The following is a 17,092-nucleotide window of genomic DNA, read 5'->3' as shown; positions in this document are numbered from 1 at the left end:
TCTTTGCTCTTCTACCAGATCATATTCTCTTGCCATCACAGCTTTTCTGGACCATATTCCCCACAGCCAGAAGTCTGGCGGAAAATGGAACAGAAAGTATGGGAGAGCCCAGACCCTTGTTTCAGCTCCACATTCTGTGGAGTTAAGACTCTACGCCATTGCTTGGTCTCCTCCACAACCCACTCTTAGAATTTTCCCCAGACATGCGTTTGGATAATCCCATTTCCCCTTGACTGTCTATCCTGTTGCAATGCCAGATAAATGCAAAAAATAATGATACATGTTCTCTCTGCAGTCCCTCTAAGTTGGAAGTCTCCTCGTGACTAGTAGATCTGGCCTGAGATCTGGGCCTAGTGCAGGCCGCAGCCCAGAGCTTACATTGACAATGACCAGGGAGCCAACCTCTGATCTGGTTCAACTCTAGAAGGTGAAAGTTAAAGAGAAGCATCAGGGGGAGCTTGACACTTTCCCCAAGGAGACCACGGGCATCATCTCTGTGAGTCTAGGACAACAAAGGCACACTGGGCCCCACAGTGAGGCCACCAACTATGGAGTAAACTTGAGCAAACGTAACTTCAAGGATACATGCCCAGGATGACAGCTTCAAGGCATTTGATGGGCAAGGACTCCCGAGTCATTTCTTTCGCTGTTTCCATTAACCTGTAGGGTAGAGCACAGCAAAGTATCTCAGGACTTAAATTATTTAATTATGCAGTCTGTCTGTCGGTCAATCCATCAGCGTGCCTGTCTCCACACCAGGTGCCATGCAGGTTTATAGAGTGAAAGGGGAGAGCTCGCTGTGCAGGATGGAGCCAAAGCACATCTGGACCCGGCAGAACTAAATTCCTAAATTCTCCACTCTTCTCTCCAAGCGTTAGTTCCGGGAGGTTAGTGCCTATATGCCATGGCATTCTCTCGTTGCCCTAGGACAAGGGGCATTACAAAGAGCAAGTAAAGGAGACCACATAAAACAAACTTCAGGGCCACCTGGGTGGCTCAGTCGGTTAAGTGTCTGACTCTTGATGTCAGGGTCGTGAGTTCAAGGCCCTGCATCGGGCTCCGCGCTGGGCATGGAGCCTGCTTTAAAAAAAAAAAAAAAAAGATACACTCTGAAATTGCATTGCCAAAAAGAAGCCTGAAACTGTGTGACACTGGGCATGGAGCCTACTCAAAAAACAAAAACAAAAACAGAAACCAACTTCACAGGCCTCCTGCACCCCTGTAAGAGTTAGTCTTCCCCACAGAGCTTAGCTATCAGAGTGGCCCAGCCCCTAGCCCCACCGCCAAACTGGCCCTGGGGCACCCCCACCCCCACCCCTTACAGACCAGGACGTTGGAGCAGGGGATACAGGGATAAAGGGTGGGAGAGGGAGTTGACAGCTTTCGAGTAGGAGAGAGGTCCCCTGGCCCACAGATCATGCACCACTTACCCACTCAGCGGTCTCATTTTCCTAATTTCAAAGAACTGGGTCCCTGTATGATTGTATCTGTGTGAAGTATGTAAAGGGAAAGTGACAGAAAACTCCAAAGGTCCCAGTGATCCAGCAGAGGAAGCTATGCATTGATTTCTTAAAGGGAGGAGGAATGAAGAGTGAGGGACTTTCTGGAAAGTGCCCAGTAGCCAGAAGGTAGCCAAGAGCCTCTTACTCCTCACTGTGTGCCCTGAAAATCTAATTTCTAACTTAAGCTTCAAAACACCTTGGACCTTTATAATAGCTACTTTCAATCTGCTCTGTATTCTGTTTAGTTGAAAACATGTCTTAATTCACTTATTAGGCTACAAACTCCTTGGGAGTTAGGACCATTTATTCATTACCTTTATATCACCCACAAAGCCTGGCACAAATCCAACATACTCCAGTTAGCAAACATTATTAAATGAAAGAGGAATAAATGAATAGACAGGTGGACAGATGGATGGATAAATGGGTGGATTGGTGGAAGGGTGGCTGGCTGAATGAAAGGAAGGAAGGATGAATGGAACGGATGGAATGCAAAGGTAGGTGGATGGATGGATGGATAGACGGACGGACGGAAGGAATTGATGGAATGAAAAAGTGGGTGGACGGATGTATAGATGTATGGATGGATGATGGATGGAAGGAATGAATAGAATGGAAGGGTGATGGCTTGGAAGGGTGGATGGATGGATAGACAGTAGAGGTGGGTGGATGGATGGATGGATAAATGGACAGAAGGAGTGGATGGAATGGAAAGGTAGATGAAATGGAAGGGCGGATGGAGGGACGGGTGGGTAGGCAGGTGGGTGGCCAGATGGGCAGATGGACGGATGGAAGGGAAGGATGATGGATAGAAGGGTGGAAGGATAGCAGTAGGGCTTCTCAATAGTGCAGTCTCTGCAGCAAAGTTTACTGTGGAGACATCACCTTCATTTCACTGGACCGGTCCTAGACCATGGTTACTAAGTCTGAGAAGATGACACTATTACCCACAACTTGGGATTTAGCTGGTTGCCCAGAAAGTGTCAGGGACTGGCAAGCCAGCACCAGGTCATTCTGAAGGAGATCAAAGATTCCCTGATGTGATGCTTTCGGAGACTAGATCTTGATTTTTTTCAGAGCCTAAAGAAAAGTTGCTTTACACATTTCTCTTTCCTGCCTCAAACAAAATCCTATAGAAAAAAGCACATGTTGGGAAGGTGCTCATGAATCGAGAACTTGTAACCCTGGCAGGGGGTAGGAGAGTAGATGTGTGACCCTAGAGTGGTATAGGCAGTGGCAGAAGGGGGCGCTGCACACCCTCCCAAGGAGGGTTAGGACCCCCCCCCTCCCCCGCCCCGCTACCCCCGCCGACACATGCGTAACAACTACTGGAGGGTGTGGGGTGGGAGGCTCATTATAAGGAGACTCTGGGCTCCGCCCCCTGGAGATTCGGATTTCAGGCCATGGTCCTAACCCTCGATGTCATTCAGAGTCACACTGCCTTGGACTGTTGTGTTGGAGGTTCCAGGGTGAGAGCCAGAAGATGATTTTAACAAGCTCACCAAGCTGAAAATTATCAGCATGAGCCATAAGAAGAGCCCATCACAGTATATAGGCTCTTGCCCAGCTTTTGAAAAATGCAATATAAAAAACCTTAGAGGGAAAAGAGAAAAACGAGGGGCTATGTATCCTCACTGTGAAGAGATTTTTTTACTTGACCAAAGATCTCATTCAAACAGTGAGATTCCTAGTAAATTTATTTTTATTTTATTTTATTTATTTATTTGAGAGAGAGAGATGCACCGAGAGAGGGAACACAAGCAGGGGGAGTGGGAGAGGGAGAAGCAGGCTTCCCGTGGAGCAGCCTGATGCGGGGCTCGATCCCAGGACCCTGGGATCACGACCTGAGCCGAAGGCACACGCTTAACGACTGAGCCACCCAGGCGCCCCGAGATTCCTAGTAAATTTAAAGTAGAATTCAGTGGACAAAAATGCCACCTGTATGCCTTTCTCCCTGTTCACAGATCCAGTCTATACACCTAGTGTGTAAAGTGAGACCAACCCATGATAAAGTAACAAAAAATTGCCTGGCCTTCCATTCTCAGTTCCTTACTGTTATGAGCCCCAGAAAGTGAGCTGGGGGGAAAGCCTCTTGTAAACATTGCCTTCAGAGTGAGATACTTCCTGAGCCCGAGCTGACCCTCAGAAGGCCTCTCCCCACGTGGCAGAGCTCAGGGGGCACCTGTCTTTCCGGAAGCCCATGCAAGATCAGCACTCCTGATGGCTGACACTCTGAAGCTGTCCGAAGGGAAGGCAGGATTTATCTTTTCATGTCCCCAAAGGAGCACGTCTATAGTGAGGACTAGCCTGGTAGCCAAGCATGTGTTACTGTGTCCAGGACAAAGCCGTAGGAAGTTCCAAAGACCTAAATACAGGCATACCTCCTTTTACTGCCCTCCACTTTACTGCCCTTTGCAGATACTATGGTTTCTTGTTTTGTTTTTTACGAACCAACGATTTGGGGGCACCTGGATAGCTTAGTTGTTAAGCGTCTGCCTTTGGCTCAGGTCATGATCCCAGGGTCCTGGGATCGAGCCCCGTGTCGGGCTCCCTGCTCAGCGGGAAGCCTGCTTCTCCCTCTCCCACTCCCCCTGCTTGTGTTCCCTCTCTCATTGTGTCTCTCTCTGTCAAATAAATAAATATAATCTTAAAAAAAAAAAAAACACGAAGATTTGTGGCAACCCAGCATCCAGAAGTCTGTCCACACCATTTTGCCAACAGCATGTGCTTACTCAGTGTCTGTGTCAGATTTTGGTAATGCTCACATTTCAAACTTTTTCATTATTATTATAATGTGATATGGTGATCTGTGATCAGCGATTACGACTTATGAAAGCTCAGAGGATGGTTAGCACTTCTTGACAATAAAGACTTTTAAATTAAGGTATGTAGGTTGCTGTTTTAAATATGTCATTGCGCGCTTTCGATGTGTTATTCCAGGTATGTTATCAGTTAGTGTCAGCATAACTTTTATGTGTATTGGGAAACCAAAGAATTCACTGGACTGGCTTTATTGCCATATTTGCTCTCTTGCAGTGGTCTGGAACTGAAACTGCAATGTCTCCAACGTGTGCCTATGAAAGTCTGGGCAGAAGAGAAAACAGAGGTCACGCTCTGCCTTCTCTGCGCATTGGCTCCAACGGCCAGGTGACCGGGGGCATGATCCCAGCAGCCTGCGGCACTTTCCCTTTTCCAGCCCTCTTTGCAGTCAGTTGATCTAGGTCAGTGACCATCGTTATGGGTCAGAGAAGAAAATGAAAAAGCAGATCCTTCAGGCAAACTGTGAAAATTTGGCTGAGAACATGTTGTAGGGTTTATGGAAGAATGAGCAAATGATGCATATTTGCCCCTATCAGGGCATCCCCAGCCAGGCTCATTCCCTTTCATCTCTGGCTGCATGATCCTTTGTGAAGATCATGTGCTAGATGGAAGTGGGGAGCAGTTCTAATTTCTGTCACCTTCTAGAATGTTCTGTGAGGAGTCAGTCACACCCTTGGGCTCTCGGGGTCTAAGGCTATCCTGCCAGAAGTTTATGCTATGCTCCCTGGGGGTCCCAGTTTGGGAATCAGCACCAACAGCAGATAGCCTGCTCAGGGTTAGGGCTGTTCGCTTCACCCCCGGGGGCTGGTGCCATCTCCCCCTCTACTATTTCTTTCAGGATTCCACCGGGAAGATGCCACGCAGGGGAGTTCATCACCTGTGAAGTGGGAACTGCGAGGCTAATGAAGTAATCTGCCTACCCAAATCAGTAGCAACTGGTGTTACTCTCCTCTGGTATGCCCCCCTTCAGAGAAGACACACAAATCCACAGGAAAGATGCTTGCATATGGCACAGAGAGGAAGGGCCTCTTCTGGGGCGCGTGGGAACATGTGTGCAGTGCCCCATGAAATCCTTTCTGCTGAGTTCTATGTCTTTCGGGACAAAGGACAGAGGTCAGCAGAAAACTGACCTCTTGGACAATGTGCTGGGGGCTAGGGGGCCAACAACTGCCTCGGTAGGGCGTCTGATGCTGGCTTAGCTCTGAGATGTTCTCAGGCGCGAGCAAACGGTCTGTCCCTCCCACAGACACCTCTGACAGCCCAGCTCCCATCTGATTCCTATCCCTGAAAAAAAAAAAAATACCAGCAGTGGCCAATGAACCAGCCTCCTCTGCTCCTTTGTTCTTACAGTGCTGCTGGTGCGGGCCCACAGAACAGATCTAATCCTGGCTACAAACAAGCCACGGACTCTGGCAGAGCGAAGGACCAGAGTCTGGCTGGTCTGGCCAGGTGGGCCTCCTAGAGATTGTAAGTGGTCAGGATGAAGGCAAAAAGTGAGAAAGGAAAGAAAAAGAGCAGAAAGAAGCCCAGGAGGGAAGAGGGAGAAAGACAGACAGTAGAGGAACAGAGGAAGGAAACAAAAATGACTGGGGAGGGGAGAGGAGAGAGGGAGGAAGGAAGAGGGGCTCCAGGTGGCCACTGCTGCCTCACCGCGCCTTGCCCTCCCGGCCCGCACCTGCCTAACAGGGGAAGCGTCTGATCATTGCAAGTACATCCCCTATTATCGTGCCTTCCAGACTCACACTGGGGCATCCCTCTATGCCCGGCCTCACCAACCTTAGAGCATTTACTGACCAGCTGGGGATAGACCTGCCACCAGGCTCGAGATCACCACACCCGTCCCCGCGGGGTCTGCCCAGACCCTGGTTGGAAGGATACTGTAGTGTCTTCATGTAGTTCTGGATTGCCTGGAGCCAGTCTGGGATCGTCATCGACAGCCTGTAGTTCGGAACCTGGGGTACCGAAGGCTGCAAAGAAGTAGAGAGAGAACTCTTTATCAAGGAGATGCTCCGGGGCCCAATGTCTAAGGGCAGCCAAGGGGCTGAAAGCACATGAGAGCTGCTCCTGACAGCAGACGGCCACCTGCACAAGGTCTCCCCGGACCACGTGGTCCCTTGCCAAAGTCCTGCTTGTCTGTGTTCCCTCCATACACTCTGCCCTGGGGCACCATGGCTCGCTATGGCCCTCTGTGGGTTGTGAATGTGAAAGCAGCCTGCCTCCCCATGGGAGCCTCAGCGTCATCTCCTTGAAGCCAAGGACCATGTCCTATAGCATCCCCCACTCAGCCTGGCCCAGGATATTCACAGGGGTGCCCCATTAACCCTCACATTTTTACTGCATGACTACACCTTTTGCTGCATGGCTGGTATGACCCATTATACTCCAGGACACTACTGAATACAAGACGAATGGTGCCCTGAAGAAATGCAACATGGCGCCACACATGCCATCTCTCCTCAACACCACGCCCGTCGCGGCCCTTCCCTGAGTTTGGCCCAAGTGGATTAGCAAAGATTCCCCTCTTGCCATGACTCTTCCCAGGTAAGGGCAGCCCCTCTGACTCATGAACACCCCCAGCTGCCCAGGCACCTCTTCTTTTCCTTGCCTGCCCCTTGGTCAACACCCACCGAGTGTCTACAACTGAGTGCATGTTCTAACCACTGCTGGGAAAAGAAAGGAGCAACATCAGACGAGGACTGGAAAGCGGGAGGTAAGTGCCTCTTCTCAGGAATTTAGAGCTAAGACACCAGCTCTGAGACACCGGGCAGCTCTAAGCATCCCTGCCCATGAGGCCAAGAGCAAGAACGAGCAAGGGCTTCTAATCCAGCCCTTCTCTTCCTGGGTAGAAAGGGACGGTGTGTGCTTTCTTCCCCCTATATGCTTCTCAGTCTCATAAGCTTGGCCTCCGGCGGGGCAGGGCTGTTGGTGACAGAGACACTCGGCCCCTGTGAGCCTGTGGAAAGGGGAGGCTCCTCCAGGCTTAAGCCACTTAGGGAGGAGCAGAAGGGACCTCAGGACGGATTAGTTCATCCTCAAGCCTCGAGAACACAGGGAAAGGGAGGCCCTGGGGATTTAGTGCTCAGCTGACAGAAGGTGAAGCCGCCGGTGGAGAGACCTGGGGACAGTGCTGCGCAGCCTGGCTGAGTGCCAGAGACAGACACTGCCGAAGGACATGCCCTGGCCCTCTCCCTGCTCTCCAGGCTCAGGGCCCGCACTGAGGCTGGAGGGCGCGCTGCCCCTGGGCCTGTGGCGGGGCCCCTTCCATACTTCCACGCCTTCCACACCTTCTACACCTTTAGCTTCGGTTACTTAAAATGCTACTTGACATTCGTTTCCTCTCAGTGCTTCTCTTTTCTCTTGGCTTTGCAACTTCCTACTTCACAGCAACTGCCCCTCCAGCAGAAAGGAGACTAGTCACACGTCCTGCTTCACAGCCAAGGTGCTGAGTGTGTGTGTGCGTGTGTGTTTGTGTGAACGTGAGGGGGTGTGTGTACATGCATGCACAGCTGTTCTACAAACTACATGTTGTTTACAACATATCCACTCAAATCACAGTTCTGTCTTGGAGAGGAATTTTGGGGGGCAAAACGTTCCAACGTGACCATTCCCTCACGTGACCCTCCCACACACGCAGGTGCATGTACACACACACCGATGAAATGTATGTATTATGAAAGGTATCCTTGTATTTCTGCCCTTACAAACACTAGAAGTGTCCATCTTGTCCTTGCTTTTTGCAGTAACATCCACTGATCTACCCATACCTGGAATTCTGTGGAAGAATGCCAGAGATTGCACAGAGAAGTGAGGAGAGAAGGGGAGATGTAGGCAAACATTTCTTTAGCACCTGCTACATTCCAAGCTCTAGGCCAGAGGCAAGGGAACACAGAGACGGAGGAAGGAAGGAGGGAAATTAGACAGCATTAAGGCACACGCGTATTTCTACACAGAAAAGTGCTGTTTGTGTCTATTTAATACAAAAGATGGTAAAAGCATGGGGAAATGCCTCAAAGAATCACCGGCCACCTAAGGGATCCTCAGAGGGGTGTCCCTTGGCCAAGAGCCCTGCCATAGCCACACGGACTTGGTTCAGAGGTGGCTACGGGGGCCAGCCACCAAGCCCAACAGAGCCCACAAGAGCCAGATGGTGGGGTGGGGGTCAGGCAGCAGCTGGTCCTCAGAATAGCAGCCCGATGGCGCCCAAGGGCTTTTAAAAACAGCCGCCTGGTTACCTCAGGCCCGGCTGAGAGAGTGCAGGAGCTGTGGCCACATTCCCCAGGCCCCAGCTGGGGATCAGGGCTGCAGTGGGGAGAGGAGCTGAGACAGCTGAGGGCTGAGGGGCTGATGTCATCAGGCTACAACTCACCCTGCTGTCTGGGATAGCTGGCTGGGGCTTGGGCTGGGGGCCGGCTCCCAACCAGCACCTCAGGCTTCCCACACCCCCACACGACGGTGCACCATATAAACCACGTGGGCTCCTTGGCCGGGAAGCATGAGACCGACACAAGATCCGAGTCCCTGCTCTGTCACCTACTCGCTGCGGACCCTGTCCAGCTCCATGACCTCTTTAAGCCTCTGTTTCTTTCCTGATAAAACAGGAGAGTTTCACCCACTTCAAACCTTCTGGGCTGGTTGTAAGGATTGTAGGACCTAATGTACAAAGCAGGCAACTTGGGATTGGCACTCGGCACTCTGGAAGGGTTGGCTATGTTATTATTCATCAACAATGTGTTTTTGGGATCTAGACTGGGGAAGCCTGAATGGTCTTCACTTTTCTGGAACTGGAAGACAGAATCAGCAGGGCCTGAGTCTCTGCACACTCAATGTGGAACATCACAAAGATGCTTCTCACCCCAGTGGAAGAGGAGAACATGTCCGCTTCCCCCTGGGGACACATCTTGACCATGAGCTAATATCCTTAATTCATGAACAGTTCATACAAAGTTATAAGAAAACTCTTCAGGGGTACCTGGTTGGCTCAGTCAGTACAGCATGTGACTCTTGGTCCCAGGGTCATGAGTTCGAGCCTCACATGGAGTGTAGAGATTATTTAAAATAAAAAAAAAGAAAAAAGAAAAGAAAACTCTCTGGGCTTTAATGAAAAAAAAAATGGCCCAAAAGGTAGAAGCAACCCAAACGTCCATTGACAGGTGAATGGATAAATTTTAAAATGTGGTACAGGGGCACCTGGCTGGCTCAGTCAGTAGAGTGTGTGACTCTTGATCTCAGGGGTCATGAGTTTGAGCCCCACATTGGGCACATCTTATTTTTTAAAATGTGGTATATACATACAATGGAATATTATTCGGCCTTTAAAAATGACATTTTGGGCGCCTGGGTGGCTCAGTTGGTTAAGCGACTGCCTTCGGCTCAGGTCATGATCCTGGAGTCCCGGGATCGAGTCCCACATCGGGCTCTCTGCTCAGCAGGGAGTCTGCTTCTCCCTCTGACCCTCCCCCCTCTCATGCTCTCTATCTCTCATTCTCTCTCTCTCGAATAAATAAATAAAATCTTTAAAAAAATAAAATAAAAATGACATTTTGACACAAGCTACAACATGGGTGAACCTTGAGGACATGCTAAGTGAAATAAGCAAAACATAAAAGGACAAATATTATATGATACCTCTTATACAGTCGTCCCCCTTTATCCACGGGGCATACGTTCTGAGACGCCCCCCCCAACAGATGCTTAAATTGGCATATAGTGCCAAACTCTATCTATACTATGTTTTTTTCCCCATACATACATATACCTATGATAACGTTTCATTTATAAATTAAGCACAGTCAGGAGATTAAAATAATCAATAAAATAGAACAAGTATAACAATGTACTGTAATAAAAATTACGTGAATACGATCTTTCTCAAAGTCTCTTATTGTAGTGTACTCACCCTTCTTGAAATAGGAGGTGATAAAATGCTTACACAATGAGATGAAATGAGGGGAATGGCGTGGGCATCGTGACCTGGCGTTAGGCTACTATTGACTTTCTGACCACAGGTCAGAAAGAGGATCATCTGCTTCCAGACGGCAGGTAACCATGGGTGACAGAAAGCATAGAAGGTGAAACAGTGGAGAAAGGGGGCCAACTTTATGAGGCACCCACAGTAATCAAATTCATACAGACAGAAAGCAGAAGGGTGGTTGCCAGGGACTGAGGGGAGGGAGGAAGAGGGGTTAGCATTTAATGGGTACAAAGTTTCAGCTAGGGAAGAAGGAAGACTTCTGGAGATGGAACACAACAGTGTGAATTACTTAATGCACAGAACTGTACACTTACAGGTGGTTAAAATGGTAAATTATATGTTATGTATATTTTACCATAATTTTTAAAACAGTCATGAAAAGGCAATTCACAAAAGAAGTGAATAAATATTTGAAAAAAAATTTCAAGCTCACTAATAATTTAAGAAATGCAAAGTAAAGGGGCACCTGGGTGGCTCAGTCGGTTAAGCGTCTGCCTTCAGCTCAGGTCATGATCTCAGGGTCCTGGGATAGAGCCCTGCATCAGGTTCCCTGATCAGTGGGGAGTCTGCTTCTCCCTCTCCCTCTGCCTACAGTCCCCCCTGCTTGTGCACGCTCTCTCTTTCTTTCTGACAAATAAATAAATAAATAAATAAATCTTAAAAAAAAAAAAAGAAATGCAAAGTAAAACCACTGCAAAATGCCATTTTCACCTCCAATTAGTAGAGATATTCTGAAATGTGGACACCTAATGCTGATGGGGATGCTCTTATAAGGCACGATGGGAACATAAATTGGTACAACCTTTTTATAAAATGCCCATGGCACACTTTTTTTTTTTTTTTCTCCCTGACGGGTCCTAAGAGTCCCTCCTAATGTTATTTTCCTGCCCTGTTTCATCTGAAACCCCAGCCTAGATTTTCCATGGCCGTTCCCCTCAAGGTTCCTGCCTCCTGCCTCCTGCAACCAGCCCCTCAAGTCACAGCCCAGCTGATGAAGGCGGAATCCAGAGGGAAGAGATCAAAACCAGCCTCTCTACACAGGCACTGTGCCTGTGGTCTGGGGTTTGGGACCCTGAGAGGTGGGGGGCAGGAGGTAGGAGTGGGCCAGATGGGAAGATAGTTGTTCACGAATAATGCAACCAGCCACAGGGAAGGCTTCTGTGGTCAGGCTCTCTCTCATCCCATTCTCAGCAAACACAATTACCTGTCCAAAGAATGCAGGGAGAAATGATGTGAATGGACATAGGTGTGTAACTGGCATCCCCATAAGCAAGAGAAGGGGAAAGGCAGAAAAGGAAGCAAGGAGGCAAGCCAGAACACACGGCACCAGGAATCTTTAACAAGAAAGAACTAAGAGAAAGCAAAGCTTTTTGCCGTCCCTGCTCTGGAAAGTACAGGTGCCTGTGCAGACACACCAGGCAGAAGAATCTTCTCTGGCAACTTGGAGAAGGAGCAGAGAACATCACTCATGAGCCCAGCATGGACCCCAGGCCTCTGCATCAGGGGCAGCCAGGAACCTGCTGAAGGTGGCCTGGTGTGGAGCTCTGGGGGTCTCAACCTTGGGCCAAGCAGGAAGGACAGACCATGGTTCTGAATCAAGGACACAGGCAGGAGTGAGCCGCCTGCGTGAACTAGCAGGGGGCAGGAGTGGGCTCTGACTGCAAACTCTCCCCCGCCACAGTCTCACACTTCTCCGCTCAGTCAAAGCTGAGTCCTCTAAAAGTGAATTCTTTCCCAATTTAGAAATGACATGAGAATGAGGCACAGAAACACGGGGTCTTTAAGAAACTATTGCTGTTTCCTGCTGAATCCATTCTGGTTGCCCCTTGGAGAGTCCAGCTCAGCCAGTAGAGAAGCGGAGGAGCTGTTTCCTAGCACACCCTGCTGGTTTTTCTGGGCCAGCCACTCTCTCTGCTTCTCCCTTCTCTTCCTCTATCATCCTCCAACGACTGCTGCTTTTTGGTACTTTCTCTGAAAAGCCCCGGCCTTCACCTAGTCAGCTGCTAGCTTGGACCCAGTAACCACCAGAGGCGAAGCCTGCAGTCACACCTTTAAAAGGAGGCTTGCAGAGGAGGTGAGCCCCGGACCCTCGAACCCCCCACCCCCTGCTCCCGCCCCGATAGGGGCACCTGGACCTGTGGGCAGAACTTCCATGGCTGCTCACAGAATGTCCTGCAAAGAAGTATCATTCAGTCCTCCTCTTAAACCTTTGGTACCTTCCCCTGTCCTCCTTTGCTTCTTGGTCTATATTCAATTGCCAAAAAAGGTTAGCCTCCCTGAAACTCTCCAACCCTCTACCACCACCTGACACCCCTCTTCTGTACAAAGTCCTCAGCAAGACACTGGTTAAAGGAGAAAAGGACACAGACCCAAAGGAAAAAGTCTGCCAAGTTGAGTGCAAGAACAGCCCTTGGACCAGAGAGGAGCAGCCCCCGGAACCAGGAGCTGTTTTGAAGCTGTTTCCCATCTCAGGACCTAGGTAGGGGTCAGGGGTTGGGGAATGTCAGGACTTGGGAGAAGGGGATGCCGAGATGGAGCTGGGGTGGGGGAGAGAACCAGCTAGCATGATGCAATGTAAGAGAGAAAAATGTTAAGTTTTTTATTTAGGTTCAAAAAGCCAAGGTCCATGTTTAGCTTGGGGTTTTCCTGGCTTGGCAGGAGTTCTCATATGACTTCAGGTTACTGTGAAAAGACAAGACAGTGTGGCTGCTATATAAAAAAAGGGAACTTTTTTTTTTTTTTTTTAAAGAACGCAGCATTCAGCCACAATAGTGGAAGCATCAGGTACGGGTCTCAGGGAAGAGTAAACTGTGTTCTAAACCGCTCAGACAACACTGAGAATATTGTGTTTCATATGTGCTTATTTTAGAGGGCTGACTGGTAACAAACTAGCAAGTGTCCTAGAAAGAGGGTGAGGAGAGTGCTTAGATCTGGGAACTGTGACACTAAGACCCAGTGAAGGGAGATGCATGAGGACAAAGAACTAAAGGAAGATGCAGAATGATGGAAGGTCACGGCTCTGAGGACTTGTTCTAAGTCAACTCTGTTGTCTCATTGGAGACTTGGAGACGTACAAGTCATATCATCAAGGGACTGAAGAGCTGGAAAGAAATTTATATGAAATCTGGGCTACTCCCATTTTACAGATGAGAAAACTAAGGCCAGAGATTTTTTTTTTAAGTGAGTGACTGAGGCCACAAAGCCAGAGGTAGCACAACCCGGACTAGAATTCAGTCCCTTGATTTTTACTCCAAGTCCCATCCTTACTCCAAGAGCACCGTGTTGTAACATTCTAGGGAGCTATGAGTAGCGAAGGAGGTAGATATGTGCTGCCATGATTCAAAGAGCAACACAAGAATCTGCGGGGACGTTGGGCTGAAGATGAAGAAGGAGAATTTCTGTGCCACCAAAGGAAAGAGTTTCCCAACCACCAAAACCCAAATCTGGCCAGGCCCTGGGGCCAGCTGCCCTGTGAGGTGATGAGCCCCCCATCCCCACGAGGTCTCTGGAAAGAAGAAGGGATTCTGCTGAGAGGTGGGAGACCAGTCTCCACCAAAACAAACATTCCCTGATTTCCATGGAGGAAAGGGGTCCCCCCACACAAGGCCAGGAGGAAGATGAAGCCACAGTTAGAAGCAGGGTCAGCGGTCAGGAGGCTGAATTAGAATGGCAGCATGGGACAGCAGGAACAGGCCTCTGCCCCTGTGGCCACCTCTCTTCCATGCTTAAAGGGCTCCCAGGTCCTCCTTGGGCACCTGGGTGGCTCAGTTGGTTAAGCGACTGCCTTCGGCTCAGGTCATGATCCTGGAGTCCCGGGATCAAGTCCCGCATCAGGCTCCCTGCTCAGCAGGGAGTCTGCTTCTCCTGCTCCCCCTTCTTGTGCTCTCTCTCTCTCAAATAAATAAATAAAATCCTAAAAAAAAAGGGGGGGGCTCCCAGGTCCTCCTTAAGTAAAGCAAGGCTCACTCAAATAAGGACAAAATCTGAAGTCAGAACTACTGGCCAAGACCAGTGTTGTTCTCATGCTCAAGGAAAACCCAGCAAGGTAATTACAGCTGACACTGAAGCAGGAAAGATCCTCGTTGGGCATAATGAAGATCTCCTTGACCTGCTGTAAGAAAGCGCTGACTGACTGCAGCAGGAAGCGTCCGGGCTCTGTCACTCCCCCCAAGGGCACACACAGCTCTCTGGCCTGCAGGGCTCAGATGCTCAGGTCACCAAATGCTCCAGGTTGGGGATTCAGCCAGATGGCCTTTCAGGTCCCAGGTCTGGCATTTCTAGACCAGCCCAGGAATGTTCTCAGCCACATCAGTGTCCCCAGGGGACAACGGAAACCATCTGCCTTGCCATAACCCCCAGGCTCTGCAGCATTTCTCTGCAGCTTGCATTGTGAGGTCTCATAGAGTGACCACCACACATCTCTCTCCCTCTGTCTTACTAACTATATCCTCAGCCACCAAACTCAGTCTGCTCACTGGCTTCTCTCCAAGGTAGAAAGAGTTTCACTCCTGAACCTCTTTCTCTATCCAGTGAGACTAATGCATCATGTGCACTGGAAAGTCCCTTTCAAGCAATAGCCAAAACTCTTCTTTTTCTTCTTCGAGCGCAGATAAGCTGGGAAAAGAGACAGTTCACTGCTTTGTAAGTTTCAGAGGTGAAAGTCACTGTCATGAAAAAAAAATTGGCAAAAAGTCTAGAAATGATTCACGCTGAGAAGTCTGACTGGTTGATTGCAAAATTCATTCACAGCCTGATAAATCATTTGCAAGGGAGAGACAGGGGAGGACTTAGAGTCTCCAAAGACGAAAAGTAGGGTGGGATCCCTAGGGGGCCTGTGCATTTGCTGGTGTTACCTGGTGGCTACAGCTTTTGCTGGAGGAGGATGTACATGGGGGTGAGCAAACAGAGTTTGGCTGGAGATTCAAAGAACTCTTGGCATGACCAGACCACACAGTCCCAGGACAGGAAACCCTCTACCTCTCCCTCCCCCATTTCTAAGGCTTCCAAGACAAACATCTCTATCAAGAAAAGGGGGTGAAGACTGGCCGGAAGAATGGGGAGCATAAGGGGGTTCAGAGCTGGACCAGGAAAATGGACATGGCCACTACTTGCTACGCAGACTGAAGTGTTCCCATCGTTGCCCACCCCACCCCGTCCATCGAAGCCTCTGACCTTTGCCAAGAAGGTGGCGTTCCTGATGGCGCCCACCATTTCTCCCCCCTTGGGGTGCACCTTGGCCACGTGCATCCACATGCGCTCCCAGGTGTGGCTGTCGATGGGGAAGCCGCTCTTGTTAACGTGAAACAGCACCCCGCCGTCTTTGTCCTCCTCCTCCGAGCCCCCGCTGGTGGCGAGGCTCACGGGCCGCGCGTGGCTGCTCCGGGACCGGGTGCCTTTGGCGCCTTTGGGGTGGGGGCAGCGGTGAGTGTCGGCCGCGGAGCCGGTCATGGTGGGGCCGGGGCGGGGCAGGGGTGCGGGGGACGCGCTGCGGCGGCGGCGGCGGCGGGGGGCGTGTGCGCGCGGGCGTGGCGCGGGGATCAGCGCCCCGCGGGGACGGCCTTCTCCATGCCTCTGGCTGCCGCAGGACGCGCGAACCGGGAGCGGCGGCTGGAGCTCCGCTTACCGGCCGAGCCTGAATCAGTGGAGACACAGCACACACCACGGGTAAGTGGACACCAGAGGAACCGAGGCGGGGGCCAATGTGTCCAACGGCGGTGGGGCCTCGGAGTGGCCCCGCGTCACTCCCCGCTCCCCCCACCTCCGCGGGCCGACAGACCCCCCCCCTCCAGCAATTGCACACGAGCTTGCAGTCATGCAATTCCCGAGGAAAGCGACTCGAATTTTGCCCCAAAGCTTCACACACCCCTAGACACCGGGAGGGGGAATCCAAGGAGCGTGGAGGGTGCGGAGTGGACGGGTAGGGAGAAGAAAGACAGCTCGTGCTGCGTGAAGGAGCAGGAGGTCCCCGCAAGGCTCCACGCATTCCTTGGTGCCAGATGTGGCGGAGCGCCAGCCGAGCCCAGAACGTGCCGGCACGTGAGCGCCCAGGCTGCCGCGAGGGCGCAGCAGCAGCCTCGGCTTGCAAAGGCAGCCTTTTTTCCGCCCGGAGGGCCTCCCGGAGCCGGTGGGCGAGGGTTGGCTGCAGCCCCCAGGCGCCGGTGCAAGTGGCTCCACCCGCCCCTCTCCCCGAGTTCCAGCGCCAGGCAGCCTGGGGACTGACTGCGGGCGGGGCGCGAGGCGGGCGCGCCGCAGCTCCGGGACCCTACCTCCAGCCGGCCGGCCTCATGGCCGCAGAGCTTCTCCGGGCGGCGGGGGTGGCAGGGGCGGCGGGGGCGGCGGGGGCTGCTGCGGCGGCTGCGGCTGCTGGGCTTGGGGCTGCTGGGGCTGCTGGGGCTGCTGCGGCCGTCGCCTCATTCCATGTCCCATTCTCGAATGTTATTCTGTGACATATAACCGAGTCACCCGGGCAGCCGCCGATGTTCCGGACGCGTCCATTGGCCACCGCAACAAAGAGGGGCGGGTCCCGGGCTCGGGACTCTACAACCGGGAGCTCCGCGACGCTCTGATTGGCTCCGGGGCTTCCCGGGCAGGAGGGGAGAGGAGCAGGGGGAGCTGGGCGGCCACGCGAAATCCGATCGCTGTCTTGTCCTGGGAGCCCCGCGGGGCTGGAGCGTTTGTCCATGGGACTTAAGACCGAGTTTCCCCAGGGAGGGTGGCACTGCGAAGGTTTGCAACTGTGGGAAGCAGAGGAGAAACAAAGCCACCCAAGAAGTGACCCCGAGGTATCAGAGGGCTTGTC

At 51.4% G+C, this 17,092-nt stretch overlaps 1 protein-coding gene across 7 annotated transcripts in view; it reads right to left on the bottom strand.

Moving 5' to 3' along the window:
• Positions 1-16,692, bottom strand: part of VASH2 (vasohibin 2) — a 40,672-nt gene extending 23,980 nt beyond the window's left edge. Inside the window, exons 1-5 of one of the 7 annotated variants that reach the window (XM_027611518.1) lie at positions 16,560-16,692; positions 15,466-15,925; positions 6,201-6,289; positions 1,431-1,487; positions 586-660 (exon numbers count right to left, since the gene is read on the bottom strand). In XM_027611518.1, the coding sequence (XP_027467319.1) occupies positions 586-660; positions 1,431-1,487; positions 6,201-6,289; positions 15,466-15,741 (497 nt within the window). In that variant the 5' untranslated portion in view covers positions 15,742-15,925; positions 16,560-16,692. Of the gene's footprint in view, positions 1-585; positions 661-1,430; positions 1,488-6,098; positions 6,290-15,465; positions 15,926-16,156; positions 16,282-16,559 lie in introns of those variants that run through there. The other 6 variants (XM_027611520.1, XM_027611515.1, XM_027611517.1 and 3 more) reach the window with 6 other exon arrangements.
• Between the last annotated feature and the right edge of the window lie 400 nt (positions 16,693-17,092).

Source organism: Zalophus californianus, chromosome 10, assembly GCF_009762305.2.
Source record: "Zalophus californianus isolate mZalCal1 chromosome 10, mZalCal1.pri.v2, whole genome shotgun sequence".
In the NCBI taxonomy this organism is placed as follows: Eukaryota; Metazoa; Chordata; class Mammalia; order Carnivora; family Otariidae; genus Zalophus; species Zalophus californianus.
Note: the sequence above shows the minus strand (reverse complement) of the source record. Positions and strands in the feature narration are given on the sequence as shown.